The sequence below is a fragment of the Cavia porcellus genome, unplaced genomic scaffold (genome assembly GCF_034190915.1).
Source record: "Cavia porcellus strain 051 isolate PalLab524CR breed Dunkin Hartley unplaced genomic scaffold, mCavPor4.1 scaffold_8, whole genome shotgun sequence".
NCBI lineage: Eukaryota > Metazoa > Chordata > Mammalia > Rodentia > Caviidae > Cavia > Cavia porcellus.
The window spans coordinates 19255149-19272240 of record NW_026947491.1 but is presented as its reverse complement, the minus strand read 5'-3'; the positions used below and the strand labels follow the sequence as shown (position 1 = coordinate 19272240).

Here is a 17092-nt window from a genome sequence, read left to right as displayed (position 1 = left end):
TCCCTACTACAGTGCCAAAAGGATTACCACAGACACGCCCTGTGATGTTGGCTTCCCTGCCTTAGCTGAGAAAGCCAATCCTGTGTTACCACGCATGATAATGGGATAACCCTTTAGACCCACTCTACACCCATATTTTGGGCACCGCTTTTAGATTTTTCAGTCAATGGTCATTGGCTCCAAGGCAGAATGGCATGTCATGGTGACATGCCAGAGGAGGCTTTCTCACAGTATGGCAGTGGGAAGTGAACAGGAATATGGGAGAAGGTGGTACATATTCCTTCCCAGGCCACCCCAGGGTGACTCACCTCAAACTGAGAAGATTTCCCTCTGACATCACAGACAGCCTTGAGTGCCTCCCCTGCTCTAACTCAGTCAGGAGCATCACACAGCCATGATCCACTTGCCTCTCAAAATATACACCACTGAGTGCATTTGGGTTTTGGGTACAGAGGGATCCAAATCTAAAACAGAAAAGGTCATTGGTTTATTCATAATAGTCAGCCAGAGAGGAAACCTCCAATTTTGGCTCTGCTTTCACCATAAAGTTGGCTTGTGAGTTATTTAAGTCTTGAATTAATGTACTTGTCCTGTGCACTCCTGAAGGGAAGGTTCTGTCTGCACTTACATTGATGTCTTTGTACAGTGTCATTGGGCAGTAGAGTGTGTCTGTGTCCTCAGAAGTCACAGAGCTCGTACAATTGAAGAACTTCTCCTGAAGACATCTTTGCAGATGGAGATGTGGCCCTTGAGAGATAGATTCTACTTGGAGTTTTAATCATGTCTTCCATGCTGCATTCACACCAGTACCTTCCTTAGTTTATGACCGATGCATTTCCATCAGTTAATATGTGATGGAGTAATTGGAGGCCATGCTGGGGGGGAATGCATAGTCTGTGAGAGCTTTGCAGGGCCAGGTACTAACTCCTACGCTTGTAATTGGGACTGGACACTTAGGAACAAGAAGAATCATACCCCATCAGTCAATTGCTTTCCTAACTTCTCTATGTGTGATTGTTAATTGTGATAGGCCAGCCTAAATAGATTAGGAAGTGTCTATGAGATTAGTAGAGCACAGCTCTGACTGTGTCTGTGAATTATTGTCATGTATCCCCCAAACTGAGAGGGTAAGATGCCTGCTGGATGCAGATGTCACCAACCTATTAGCTTGTAGGCTTAAAGGAATAAAAACAGAAAGAAGGAAGGTGACACTTTATTCTTCAGGGGAGATCCAATCTTCACTGTTGACACTGAATGCTCTTTGTTCTTTCACGCAACCTGTGCAGACTTTTAAGCCTCACAGTTCAAACCCTTACATTTTCCAACATGCAAACTCACTGGACACCATACAAGTTCCAAGTTCTTTGTTTTCAACTGGATCCTCCTACTCTCATGCTCACACATAGTTATTTTACAGTCTTCCATTCTGGATTCCGTGGGCAGTCATCATTAGCCTACTTAGTAGATCCTTTCTATTTAAAGGTGTCCTTCTAATGAACTCTAGCTGACATAGCAAGCAACCATCTGAGGGACCTATGACATTTATGTCTCACTAGGCACAGGAGAAGACCCAACAGTCTCACCTTCTAGGCCATATGCCCACCTCCTTCAAAGACATAAGTCTTTTCTGAAGAGAGAATTCTGATGTCTCAAATATTTGGAGGGTTATTCAATGGTCACTGGATCCATAGCTTCTGTGCCTGTGATGAGGCAGAACAGCATGGCAGGATGGCACAGCATAGACTCATGTCCAGTCATTGTGAAGAGGCAAGGTCCCAGTGTGCTCTTCCCAGGACACATACTCAGGTGCCTTCTTAAAGCCAAACATTCACCTCCTGATTTCCCCCTAACCTCCTAATAACAATCACAGTTAGGGACCCAGCCTTCACCACACATTCATTTAAGGACCCTGAGTTCTAAACTGTAACAATTAATGTTAAGGGGTGCTCTTTCATTCTCAGCAGTCCAGAGAAAACTCCTACAGCTCCACTTTAGATAAAACACATGGGTTTCCACTGGGCTCTACAAAGCATAATCAGTTCATAGATCACTGACTGTAACCCTCAGGTCAATCATTTCTAAACACTTAAAATTGATAAAGGCCCAGCACTCAGAAGGTCGAGGCAGGTGTATCATTGCAAATTTGAGATCAGCCTGGGCTACAATGTGAACCAAAGGCCAGCCTGAACCACATAGTGAGAACCTGTCTCAAAAAGACAGAAAATAATTAGGTTATACATAGGATAATTATGTTATTTATATTACATTCTATTCTTTTGGATTACAGAATGCACTTGAAGTGCATATTCTTCTAAAAGTTTTTTTTTTTTTTACTATTTTCCCCTTGATTACCATTTCAATTAGATAAAAGCATTAACACTCCAGAGACATTAGTATGACTCCTACCTATAATCTTTCTGTGTGCTGGGCCTAACTCTGCAGAAAGAAACTCAAATAGCCAAGTAATACATGAACAAATTTTCAATATCTCTGCTATTAGAAAAATTCAAATTCACTCAACCCTGAGGATCCATGTTACTGCACAAGGGATGGTTATCATCAGTAATTAAAAACAAAAATAAAAAACAAGAAAGAGTGGTGAGGATTTGGGTCAAAAGACACCTTCTACATTGTCAGGAGAAATGTAAACAAGTACAGCAGGAGATTCTGTGTTCTTATGGTTAGACCTCTATCATCCTGGCCCACCAACTTGCACATGGAATCTCCAGATGTGTGGATAATTTTCCCCTTACAGGTCCTCCTCTCTGGAGATCAGGCCATTTCCTGAGATTGATTTCTTCTGTGTACTACTTTCACTCCTTCTAGTCACACATGAAAAATGAGTGGTTACTCACAGTTAGAGTTATTCCAAAAAGTTAGATAAGTTTCAGTAGAAGTATTTTTCCTGAGCCTCTGTCTGGAAAAGGCACTGGGTCTGTTTCTCAGTGGTCACTTTTCCTTTTCTGCACAGCTCTAAGGGATCACACTAAAACCTCACCTCGATATCCTAGGAGCTTCTTCAGGTGTCATATTGGTGTGTGACACCCAGGAACCCTCCTTCTCACCCTGCTCCTCTACATGTGCCAGGTTTCAATCATCTCTTCATCAGCATGTCTCCTCTCTGGGCTTCCAACTCCTGCACCTGAAACAAGACTCAGAAAGTGATCCCAGATCTAACTGCTGGCTAAACTGCTTTGTGACTTTTCAGCCTGCAATTTCATTTCTTTCATAGGGCCATGAAAAGATAATAAAGTTTTGAGACAATTTTCTGTACATTGAACCCACAGGGAATGCCTTCTCGTAACTTTCCCTATTGGAACAAAATCCAGATGCATCTTCATTGGACATATTTACCTCCTCCTTGAGTCAAAGTCCTACTGTCCCTACCTCCAAATGACATTGGGACTCAGCAACACATTAAATGGAAACACAATGAGTCTAAACACAAGCTTTGGAAACTTCAGGGATGAGGAATATGGAATTCAGGAGGATCAACAGTGCACACCCAGCAACATCTCAGGAGATGGAATGTTCCAGAAGGTGATCTCACCAGGCCTGGAAACAAGGGATACACCTTGGACACCACAAGAAACAGGAACCTTTATCCCTGAAACCTAAGCACACCAGTGATGATGATAGACCAGGTGAGGTACAGACCTGGGCGCAGAGCTGGAGGTGATTTATTAGCTTCTGGAATGACAGTAACCATGATTTCCGTGGGCATGTCTGAGGGACATGTGCAATATCTATGTGTGAAGACATCACATCAGCTCTGCCTTCTAGAAGCATGCATGTGTGCTGACTGGATATTTCAAATAATTTCCTTCTCTTCAGTGCACACTTGCTTCACAGAATGCCACAAGAAAAAGAATGATATTATAAATTATAGAGGAATATCTGAATGTTTTATAAAAATGTATTAAAAGAATCTGGGTAATGAATGCAAAATGAACTTATATAAAATAAAAATAAATAAAGCATAAACTGGAGAATGTGTTCAGGAAAGAAAAATGGATGTTATGAAACAGAAGCATTTATCTTTCATATTATCTATTAATGTACTGATATATACCTTAAAATGTGTACAGTTGTATTAGAGAGACAGAGAATGATAGAGACAGAGGGAGACACACACACACACACAGATAAAGAGGGAGAGAAAGAGAGAGAGAGAGAGAGAGAGAGAGAGAGAGAGAGAGAGAGATAGAAAGAGAGAGAGAGAGAGACTATAGTAAAATAATGGTGATGTTTATCTTATAAATTTCTAATTTCAAAGCTATCTAAATAAATTCTGACCAGTTAACATGAAAGAAAGAGGTCAGAAATGCTTCAGGACACTGCTCAGAGTAAAGTCCAGCTGCCCCTCTTCCTCTTTCCCTGAGACAAAGCTCTTCGTGGTGCTGGGCTGAGCCTGGAGTCCAGGTGTCCTGTGGTGGCAAGGAGAAGAGGGAGCTGCAAGGTCTCAGACCCTGTGCAGAGGGATGGGGATAATTTAATTTTCTAACCTGAAACATTTACTCCTGCAATAGATAACTGCTCCTTACGAGGCTAGAACTAATCATTTCATTTTAATATAATAATGATGTGACATTCAAAAGAAAATTTCTCAAAATGTGTTTTGAGTTTTATCACCCTTTTTAGTAAAACCATATGAAAGAGACACAGAAAATAATACATATAAAGAACAAAAACCTGTGCTAGTATCTTGAATCCTTCTTGAGACATCTGAAGAATGGGCATCTCCAGTCTCTTCCTCTGATCTTAATGCAGAAAGGAAACCCCAGAGGCCTACAGGAAGCCCTCAATCCCCTGCCTTCTGCTCTGCTCCTGCTTCAGGGGCCCCCTCTGGTCTCAGTTCATAAATCCCCAACTCCCCCTGCTGGTGGTGAATGCCGCTGCAGGGAGGTTTGTGTCTGGGCTCACAGCTACATTCTCTCACTGTGTCTCTTGCACAGTAATACACGGCCGTGTCCTCGGGTCTCAGGCTGCTCATCTGCAGATACAGCAGGTTCTTGCCATTGTCCCTGGAGATGGTGAATCGGCCCTTCACGGAGTCTGCGTAGTATGTGCTAGCACCACTATCACTGATAGCTGAGATCCACTCCAGCCCCTTCCCTGGAGCCTGGCGGATCCAGCTCATCCCGTAGTTACTGAAGGTGAATCCTGAGGCCAAGCAGGAGAGTCTCAGGGAGCCCCCGGGCTGCACCAAGCCTCCCCCGGACTCCACGAGCTGCACTTCAGCCTGGACACCTGCAAACACAAAGATATCCTTCTCAGAAAACATCATACATAGCCACTATTTATCACACTCATATCTATTTGCACAATCACTGTCACTTGTTTTTCATCAATTACCCTTTAAAATGAAAAGGAGGAAAACCCAACTCATTGTAAACTCCATGGTGACTCGTCAGTGCTCAGTGATGATCACCAAGTGGAAACACTTGGACTTCCAGGGCTGGGCTTCTCTGCAGAGCTGCAGAGTGAGGACTGGTTGGTTTTCATCAGCACAGGGAGGCTCTATTTGCATGGCCTCCTGCTATATAGTCAGTTCTATTGAGGAAGCCTCAGAGAGTGAAAAGTGCAAAGCACATGAGAGTTCTTTGAGAGGTGTTTGGAAGAGCCCTAATGTTATAGAACACTAGCTTTCTTCCTGTGTGTCTGTGTAGTAATGAATACAGAACTTCATCTGTTTTACTTATTCTTACATACATGTAGTTAATGGATTTGTAATTGCATATGTTTTCAAATATGTAGATAGAGTGAGAAGCATACTGACCTATGAGGTGTGAGCTGTATTTTATAAAACTTCCCATGTGTTTGATCCTACAATCCTTGCCACAGTTTTCAAGTTCTGACAGAGAAGTTTCAAGGCTGAGTGATCATGCTTCATATTTGTCAAAAATTTTCATCTAAACACACAACCTGACAGGAATTTCTGTGTTGCATCAGACTCATAAATGAATAGACAAGCAGTGTCTTTCTCAAGCATATGTTCAAGAATCTGGTGCCTCCGTTTGTTATCTCTGCATTAAGTTTTCCATTGTAAGTTACCTATTACAAACATATGCATTAATTTTAATGATGGATAAATGAGATGACTTTTGACACAAACTACCAACATTATAATATTTAAAAAACAATGCACACTGTTTAGATATTCCTCAGATCACTACTCCTAAATTCTCTTGTTGTATTCCTTAAAGTCTACTTTATTGTAGATTTTCCTCAATTGAAAACATTTATTACAGAATGAGACTGTCCATTTCTCTTGTTGACAAAATTAGTACACTAATATTCAGTGATGATGAACACAAGTATCATGTATACATCTAATATCTTAACATTCTTGGTCTGCTTTTCAGTATATGCAAGTTGTTATTGCCATCACACAGAAATTCAGGTGAAGGAGCTGAAAACAATACAGGCATAAATGTAATCTGTCATCACCAAGTTCCTTTCATTGCTTGGGCTGGGGAAAATTCATACAGGAAATGATGAGGACACACAGTATGTTGTCCACAGTATGTATGATGCTATCACAGAGAGGATATTCAGACACTGAAAGGAAGGCCTCAGTCCTTTGCCTGCTTCTCTGCAACTCATTTTTGACCCCTCCTGGTTCTCAAGAGAGAACCAGGAGATCTCCAGGGCTCTTTCACTGTCCCAGTTTCCCACCTGGTCCATTCCTCCCCTCACAACCCCAGAGGCCCTCTTCTTGGTACTGAGCACATGCCATTAGTCCTGCATGCTCCCTGCTGGTCCACACTACGGTGTACACAGCTTTGTATCTTTTATCCCACTTATCTCCCCTCAGAAACTCTTGCACAATACTGCATGCTGGTGTTTTCCATGGACATTGAGGTCAGTTGCACAATGGTTGTTGCCTTTGTCTTTAGACATGCTGAGTTGTCAAGTATGAATTGCAAGCTGTGTGTCCGCTATCAATTATCTTGACATATTCATTCGGTTTCCTTCTTGGTAGCTGAAGCATCCAGCTGCAGAGGCAGTGTCCCAGAGCTGGAGAAACTAGGGAACATCCAACTGGGAGAAAGGGACTGTGAGGGCTTCACTGGGCCAGATCAGGTTTCTTGCAGGAGCAGCTGAGATAGGACAGTGGGAGAACACAGTGAGTTTTGAGATCAGTTGCTGAACCTCCGTGTAATACTGTCTGAATTTTCAAGAACACACATCTGGGAACCAGCACCAGAAAGAGAAGGAACCTGCATTTTTCCACCTTTCTGAAGACTGCTTTTAAAATTATCTGCTTTTTAGGTGTTGATATGTATTCCCACAGAGAGAAGAACAAAATATTGTGTTTATGCAACTACTTCTGGGGTGGGAATATTATCACAGGCTCTGATAAATCCTTGAACATTTAGGAATGATTTGCTACTAGACTTATGAAAGTGCATACTTCATTTGTGGGTTTTATTACTAAGAAAAACTGAGAATAACTTTAATATTTAGATATAAAGCAATTAACTCAATATGCTATGTGAATTTATCTGTTAGCTCTTGAAGTATGTGCATATGTGGGATTTTCTTGGACATAAACTTACAATGAGACAGAGGATATGCAAATTTTGGGGACTGCCTCTGTGTGAAAGACACTAACTGAGCCCGCAAAAAACTCAGCAATGTCCCTGGAGTCCATTGCTCCAGGCACAAATATTCTACTGCATACAGGACATATGCTAGAAAAGATGGTCAGGGAGCTGTCTTTGTTCCCAGATGAAGGAAGGCCTTGTGGATATGAAAACTAGAACACATGCCCCATGGATAACAGGACTGTGCAGAACATACAGCATATGAGCATATAGGCTGTATGCACAAGACATAAATCAATTCACACTCGATGTGCATATGTACATATGTGTGTTAAGAACGTGGCTCAAATCAGCTGTCATTCCCCATTCTGTATTTTCTCATATCATCATTCACATATTCCAGGGTTTTGAGGCCCTTAGATAAATGCTCTCATCTCATTGATTTGGGAAAAAATTGCCTCAGACACAAAAGTTGTCATAAATTGTGTAGACTATTAAATATTTGACATTCATCTGATTGTATTTCTCTTTGTGCATGAGAAATGTACTCATAATAATATGTACTCATGGGTTTATGCTAAGATACATTTATTTTAACCTCAAAGTTCCTTACCACTTTTTTTTCCAATTGCTCAATAGATTTTTACACTTGTGTAGTGTAATTTCAGACCTTGATGAAATACAGCTTAGTTTTTTTGGAATATGTTTTTTCTGAAGGAAAGTATATTACTGTGAGGATATTTAGAGCTGTCAACTTGCCACTTGGTAAGGAACAATGCTGCATATTAAACTCACAAGTGACCACTGAACCTGCCACTAAAAGGCTCTCAGCTTAATTTTGTGGATAGTAATGTTCTTCTAGGGACTTTCACTCAGAGATTGAAGTCCACTTCCCCTTGACCATTGGTGCCTTGAAAGGTTTTCCAGTATGAAGCAGCAAGTGACCTCGTGATTCCTTACTACTGAGTTCCATAGCAAACGCTTCACAGGTTACCTAAAGTCAGTATGGAAAGATGCAGCGTAACAGTCTCATTCATTAGATCTCCTTAAATTATTCCTGTGTGAGCTGACATCCTTATCAATTTGTCTCTAAATCAGGATTCCTGAGTGAGTCATGATAGAGAGCAGAACCCAGATCCATCCCTCCTCACTGGTAGACTCTAACCATAGACACTCCTATGTGTGAACTGTGAAGAGGCACAAATGCTGGATGCAGGGGTCCCTCTGGAGGTGCCCTCCTTATCCGGGAGATACAAGCATCCAATGTCATCACACTTGTCGTTAGTGAAATTCATCTATTTTGGAGACAAAAAAGTCCATGGGAACTCTGACTTTGGATAGTACTACACACTTACTCCATCATACTAATGAGCCACATCTCCATTGGGACAGGTCCTTGCCTTTCTGCAAGGTGCCCTCTCAATTCCTGGGCTGCTGGGTATCCATATTCCAGAAATTCTTTATATCCACAGTTTTTCAGGAACAGAAACTTGAATCTAGTGTGTTACATCCTGTTCACCATTCTTAGTTTTCATTTTACGTTTTATTTTCTCCAGTCCGTATTTGCAGTATACAGATTGTATCCATCATGTGTAGTCAGCACTTGTCCATAACACCCCTAGGCTTTTGTCCCATTTTCCTGCCCTCCTAAAAATAGTAATAATCAGCTGGATGGAAAGGAGGTAACAGTTTAGTCAACAGTAGGAAGGACAGACAAAGAGATTAATAGGTTGCACATAGATCTCCTGAGGACAGCGACGACAAATGGACATAACTGTGCTGAATGTATGTAGAGCAGCAGTTGAACATTGACATACAAAAATATTACACTCTGTTCATTTTGTGTGGTAACTGGTTCTGGTCTTTAATACTGGACATCTCTACCTCCCTGCTCTGAGATAACATTTAGAGCTATTCCTTCATTCAGAATTGTGCTCTCTGTTCTAAACTGCATAGCATGGCTTTTTAGGTGTTGATATGTATTCCCACAGAAAGAATAACAAAATATTGTGTTTATACAACTACTTCTGTGGTGGGAACACTATCACAGGCTCTGATAAATCCTTGAACAGGAATGATTTGTTAATAGACTTAGGAAAGTGCATACTTCACTTGTGGGTTTTATTACTAAGAACAGCTGCCTGTGCTCTGTGTCATGGTACAGTTCTGGGTGAAATAACCAAAACTTTAAAAATATGGACACATGTAATACAGGAATAAAATCTGACTGAAATGCCTAGAGGATATGGGAGATGGGTGAAGTGATAACCAGGGACTGTGAGGGTGCTGGGTTTCATGCTTGGCTCTGCTGATGCTTCTTGACCTCCATCAGGCATTGAGAATATGAACTAAGGGTGGAAGGTGAATTTTGTGGAACATATTTGAAAGAAGTTAGTTCTTCCTTATAGTTATGTCAAGAATGTGATGCAACAGTGACACAGAGGAGCGGAAATGCTGCTGGTTGACACTCAGGTCAGGGGTATGCAGAGATGAACACATAGGAGCTTTGTGAGCCTCAAGTTTCCATTTTTCAGATTCCAGTGGGGCACAGTGTAGAAGATGAACACAGACACACGGCACCACGCTGGAGATTCTTTGTTGGCGATGCAGGTAAAGTTTAGGAAATATCAAATATAGGTTATGCAAAATAAATCTTCTGGAAGACAAAACATGTTAAAATCTTGATTACATATGGGAAAGCAGAGAGTTCATGAACAAAAATCAAACTGCACAGGAAATGCTTCTCAGAACCGACAACTGAGATCTTGTCTTATTAAAAAGTTCTTGCATGTCAAAAGAAATCTCCAACAGAGTGAAAAGAAAACTCACACATTGGGAAAATATCTTAGGCAACTGTTCCTCAGAAAAAGAAATTCCACATAGAACATATAAAGATTTTTTTTTTAAAAATCAGATCTGCAAAATTTAAAGGTCCAGTACAAAAATACACATTCTTCTCACATGAAGTAATACAAATGGCAAATAAATGTATGAAAAAATTTTCACCATCACTGGTTATATAGTCCATATCTCTACAGACTTTAGTAACTGCCCCTCCTTCTGTACACAATTTTCTTTCTGTATTTTAAATTCAAAGGAGATGAGAAAATAGCATCATAGAGCTTGTAAACACTCAACTATATTTCAGTTGAAGCTTCCAGTTTGTCATGAAGTTCAATCAGTTCTGTACTTGAAACATTGTGTATGTAAAGTCTTCACCTAACACCTGAGAAAATCAGATCTAACCGTCAGTGCCAGACGTGGCAAATCTCAGGTGGCAGTGGACTTCCCACTTGTCAACACAGTCCCTCTCCCACAGCTTCACAGCCTTCCAGTCAAGGTCAGTGAAGGTCAACACGAAGCTCAAGGGGACTCACAGCATCCTTTCCAATGTCTCTTCTCACCTGGAAGCATTGTCAGATGATTTTCTGTGCAGGTGACAGTCATTGCGGTGTAGTCTGCCAGCCTTGGGTTTAAGGGGCCACTGCTTTCTCTTTCCCTTATGCATACAGTTGTGATTTATGTACAATACGCATTGTGCCATCTTGATTTTTATGGAATTTGATTGTTTGAATAATTTTACAATATTGAAACAGTTGTGGTGACAGTTAAAAATACAGGAGGATTTGATTTAGGGTTATCTCAACCCTATAATACCTGGAAACTTCAGGTATTTGTTTCTTGTCTTTTATGGGAATAAGTAAACGTGTGAAATAATAAATATGTGAACCTTACCAGTGATGTTGGCCCAAAATGAACTTTTGAAAACTTAGTTGAAAAATGTTGGGATCAACTGAAAAAAATCACAACTATTCAAATTTCTGAATGCCTTGGCTCTCAGCATCTTTATTTTATTGAATAGATTTCTTATTAAAATATGTAGTTAGAAGTTCATTTTCAAACAGCATGATGTGATTCTTCACTATGGGTAGAAGGGAAAGTTACTTGTATGTTATCACATGCTGACAGGTAGTTCTTGTTTATTCTTTATGACCTTGTAGACTCATGGTATGTGTCTACCATAGCCAACCTAATGCCTATGTGACACATGTAAGATCATGTAGATAAGCCTTTGCTTACAATTTATACTGTGTTTTTCTTACTCGGTTACATATGTTAAAAACATTCAAAAATATTGTTTTCATCACTAAGTAAAGGATACAAAATGCAAAATTCACACTCACAATAACGGATTTTCCAATTTTTTTAAATTTTGTTTAAAGAGGTTAAAACTGAGGAAGATAAAACAAAATAAAACCAATCAAAATAAACCAGTTTAAGTGATACAGGACTTCTAAACTTTATGATATCAACAATACTTACCTCCTGACTTTTGTTGTCTTCAAAATATCTGTAGATACTTTCAGACATACTAAAATTCAAACAGAACAGAACAGAATAGAGACAAAAGCAAACAATGAAAGTAATAAAGGACTCCAAAATAAGCTGATAGTAAATCCAAAATGGTTACCATAATATGTCTTGCTATCTTTTAATAGCTGTTCCTGCCATCAAATTTAACATAATCACACAAAGGAAAACAACAGAGAATAAAATCCAATCCAACAAAACAATGAAAATGATAAAGTTTCAATGTGGATGGCTTCCTGGTGAGACCCAGTCCTCTTCCCCACATCCTGCAGATGGCCCTGATTGCAGGGACAGGCTCCAGTCCGCTGGCCCCACTCCAGCAGCAGCTCGTGCATGGCACTAGGATTTTCCAGTTGTGTCACAGTGCTTTACTGTACGGAAAACTAACTTTTTGGTTTTTTTTAATTAGACAACAAATTAATTATTTTTTGTTTTATGTGGCATTTTATATAGTTTGGATTTTAATTCTTTTGTTTATTTGCTCTATTACCCCACACTATTATTTTTTTTTAAATGTCAGGAAGCCCAACTGAAACAATAAAATGCTTCAGTATCTTTGCTCTTGGGACAGACTCTGTGTTCCATGTTTCCCGAGCGCTCTCTGCTGCTCCTAAGCACCCCTTCACAGAGATTTTTGTCTGGGTTCACACTGAGGTTTCCCTCACTGTGTTTCTGGCCCAATAATTATAGGATCATGTCCTCAGCTCTCAGGCTGCTCATCTAAATATTCAGCATGTTCTTGCCGTTGTCCCTGGACATGGTGAATCAGCCCTTTACGGAGGCTGCGTAGTATTGATACCAATACTGCCATTGATGTATGAGATCCACTCCAGCCCTTTCCCCGAATCTCGGAGGATCCAGTGAATGGCTTAGTTGCTCAACGTGCATCTCGAGGTCACCTAGGAGAGTCTCAGGAACCCCCAGGCCTGCACCAAGCCTCCCACGGACTCTACTAGCTGCACCTCTGCCTGGACACCTGAAAACAGAGATACATTCTTCTCAGGAAACTGTCATTTATGTCCATTGTTTATTCCACTCGTACCACTCATTCTTTTGCTACTTAGTTTTTTTTTTTTTTTTTTTTTTTTTTTTTTTCATTAATTACAGTTTAAAATACCAAGAAACAAAACCCAGCTCAGCATCAGCTCCATGGTGGACCATCTGTGCTCATTGACAATCACCAAGTGGGACAGCTGGGCATCCAGGCTTGAGCTCCTCTGCAGAGTCACAGTGTGAGGGGCTGGGCTGGTTTTCATTAGCACAGGGAGGCCCCATTTGCATGGCCTTCTGTATATACGGCCATTTTTATTCTGGGAGTCTCAGATAAAGGAGGATTGAAAGCACATGACAGTGTTTTGGAATTTGTTTTGTAATATCCCTAACATACAGAAAACATGGTTCATTCCTATGTAAATCTCATCTGATTTTATATTGATACCAGTATGTACTTAATTCCCTTTTTAATCCTCTTATTTCTTCAAGGAAACCAGAACAGACAGGTTGAAACTCAGGAGAGGCTTCCCTTACCGTGTTTTGCAGAAGGATTGATAGCCACCCTGCCTGGGTGTCTAGATTCTCTGGGTGAGGAGCAGCCTATCTTCTAAGACCCTTTTTCAGATACCAACCAGGAGACAGCTGTTGGTAATAAGACTGACTCAGTATCCCACTCATCAATTTTCCCTTGAGTCTGCAGCACAGATGATGTCTTCAGTGTGAGGGTGACACCCCGGCTCCTGCCCTCCACCTGCACTCACAAATCTTGACTCTGGGCCTGAGACTCACTTTATACTGAGCACAGATTAAATGCAATGAAAGGATCCAGGCAGGGTCTACACTGCAAGTGTTTGTCCTTGGAACACCATGGACCTGCAGGTGTTGAGGACGGGCAGCCCTGAGAGTCATCACACCTGGCACATGGATCATTTCATGGACTCCATGGCTGCAACCACTGCTTATGTAAATTATCAAGGCTCCAGGAGAAAGGATCTTCCAGGTCAGGGCAGTGCAGCTACAGGTTCTCTGCCACTTCAGGTTGGGAAATCTCTCCCTCAGGCAAAATAACTTCATTAGCATCCAGAAATTCAGTATCTTCAGTTTCCTCAGAATCCTCCTATACCTCTCAATCCCAATTCATGGGGTCTCATTCTTTTCCAACCAGTGCCCTCACCTTTGCTTCTGATATCCTTCCATGCTGAACATTAAATTTACATTATAGTTCAGCCAATCGAATTATGAGGGACTCTGTTTGGGTTTCTACAATCTCAGCCTTGCTGCTAAAAGTGAGGAGATTTTCACTTATGACACACTGAGAAACTTTTAAATTTCTTGTCTGTTTTTGGAGATATCATTTTTCCCTCATTAGTTTGTCCAAAGAGGCTAAGACCAACTTGCCAGCATCATTATATTGTCTACTTTGCCAAAGATACTCAAAATTGTTTTGTATAGAGTCACTAAATTTCTATCATCTTACAATTGGTGACTTAGGGTGATCAAATGGATCTATTAGATGTATTAGTTTAAACAATTCATGCCAAGGATTATCAGTATATTGCGCAGAAATAGAAGCAGAGACCTTGGTGTCTTCAGGTCTTACCAAATTGCAGAGCCAACTCCAGGAACCTCTAACACCATTAAAGAATGCCATTGTTATAATTCTGTTTCTCTAGAACCACCCCAGTCTCAGTACCAAAATCTATACTGGCCAAGGTTTTACTAGAGAGAACAGATATAACACATGATATGCAGAAACAACATGATCAGCTTATGATAGTCAGCCACAGAGTCCAATGAGGAAACCTGCAGAGGGTGTCTATGCACTGGAGGCTCAAGATTCAATCCAAGGTCTGGAGTTTACCCTAGTGTCTTGTGCAAGTCCACACCAGCAGGTTGATGGGTCTGTGACAGAAGGCCAAAGGCTCTGTGATGAAAGGATGAAGAGTCTATGCTGGAAAGCTGAAGAATCTATGCTGGAATCCAGGAGATGAGATCCAAACCAAAAGTGAAGACTGGAGCCTCTCACAAGAATGGAATGCATTCATACTTCCTCTTTCTCTTTTATACCTTTAGGTGATAACCCACCCTAGTATGTGTCTTCTTTTACATCCTTGGGTGTAGAATTTCTAAATCCATTTAGTTAAGCTTCTAAATGTCTCAAGCTGACACAATCAATCAACCACTACAAAGTGCATCTTCAAATGTCCATTACAGTGCCTCATTTCTTATGGTACCCACACTCCACTCTTGAGTGCATCCTATATCTATCTCGAATGACTTCTTCTCAATTTCCTAAAAAAATGAACAATGTAAACAGTGTGTTGTGCCTCTTCCTGATACCTCACTATACCCTAGTGTGTAGATTTAGTTAACGATCATGTGACATTCAAAAAATCTTAGATTCTCAAAATGTACTTTGTGTTTTACTGGCAACTTAAGAAAAATCATATGAAACACATTAAAAATATGTATACAAACACACATATATTTTTAATCTCTTTCATATGACTTTTCTTAAGTACATGTATCATGAATACTTCATGAGTCCTCTAAAGCCTGTGTATTTCAAGTCCCTTCCTGTTATGTGATGTTGACACACTGAGGAAAGCCCAGAGGCCAACAGAAAATATTCAGTCCTCTGCTTGCTGCTCTGTACCTGCTCCTAGGCCCTGGTCTGTGCTCCATAGGACCCATCACCCTCTGATTGTCTTTTGTCATTGACCTCAATATAAGGGTATGGTAAGGAAATGTCCTAAGAAATTTTTGTGCTCCACATATATTTTTGTTTGGCTACACTGTGGAGTAACAGTCCAATTTCCCTTAGATAGCTTAGATCAATCTCCCGTAACCCACTACAGGTCCCTTTTAAGCTTAAGAGGAATGAGGCAGGAGGGGCTCAAAACAACCAAGGGAAAACCCCAGCTTCTGGACTTGTTAAATCATCATTGTGTTGCATGGTACCAGCCTCCCCACTCCTTTGAAACTAAGATATCTAGGCCAGAAGTGCACACTGATAAGTTTATATACAAAAGATGAGAAGTATAAAACAAAAAGGCCTTTATTATGAGAAGATGGAGAGAGAAAACCAAAACACCCCCACCCAGACTGCTGGAGTCTGGCTTTCTCTCGTGAACACATGGCATGAGGGGCATATAAGTAGCCTCGGTTTTGGGTGGAAACTAAGGGGGGGCATTAGGGATGCATGAGTAGCCCATTGGTCTTTGTTTGGTGCCATAGATAAATTTCTATGGGCAGGGAAGATGGAGTCACAGGTAAATTTTTAGGGATGGGGGAGATAAGAGCTCCTTGGTTCCACCTCCAGGGTTCACTAGCTACAGTGTCCTGTCTGTGGCAAAACTCTTACACACACATTTGTAGGAACAGAGAGAAGAAAATTTGCTTGTAGGTCACTAACAGTAGCTGTAATTGGTACCTTTCCCAGTTCCACCACTGGATTCCTGGGCCCGGGATTCAAGGCTAGCAGAGACAAATTACCATGGAGCACACCCTGGATAAAGACACATACTTGGGAAGAATCAAACCAGACCTGTAAAGTATTTTCATGTAACAGGTGCTGTCATTGCATCTGCAAAAGACCACTCTTGGCCTCATTGCTTTGAGTAGGCACACTCTGCTCCTCAGAGCAGCCTACATCAACCCCTATTAAAGTGTTCTAAAACTCACTTTAAAACAAGAACAGTTTGAATAGGCATTGCTCCTCTTTACACCAGACTCCTCCTCTCCTGAGTGTATCTTTATTTTTAATCTTTAATCCAGTTTTACCTGACCCAGACTTGCTCTCAGCCCAATTACTTTGCCAACCCTTCCAGATATTTCCCTCCTCTGATATATCTGAAACTTTACCATGTTTAAACAAAACAGGAATTCTATAACATTTGGAATGTTATGATGCATGCTTAGCAGTGTTCAGAAATCTCTTCTGAGGCTCCCAATAAGATTGTGTGAGGAGGGGAAAAAAACCTTTCTGTAGCTGTTTCACCTCATAACACTTGGTGAAAAGAGGCTCCAGAGATATTGGGCTTCCCCGAAGGACCCAGGAACTGTGCTGTGATGCCATGTGTGCCCTGATGGACCAACACCAGCTCAATCAGGCAATGAGAACCCTACTAAAATTTGCAGAGCTTTGTTGGAGGTCATTGTCAGGAGACCCTGAAGGG

General features: G+C 40.9%; 1 gene segment (V, D, J or C); it reads right to left on the bottom strand.

The window, feature by feature from the left end:
- Positions 1-4801: 4801 nt before the first annotated feature.
- Positions 4802-5505, bottom strand: LOC100723438 (immunoglobulin heavy variable 3-23-like). The segment is given in 2 exon segments: positions 4802-5250; positions 5356-5505. Coding segments are annotated over 2 exon segments (495 nt in total).
- Between the last annotated feature and the right edge of the window lie 11587 nt (positions 5506-17092).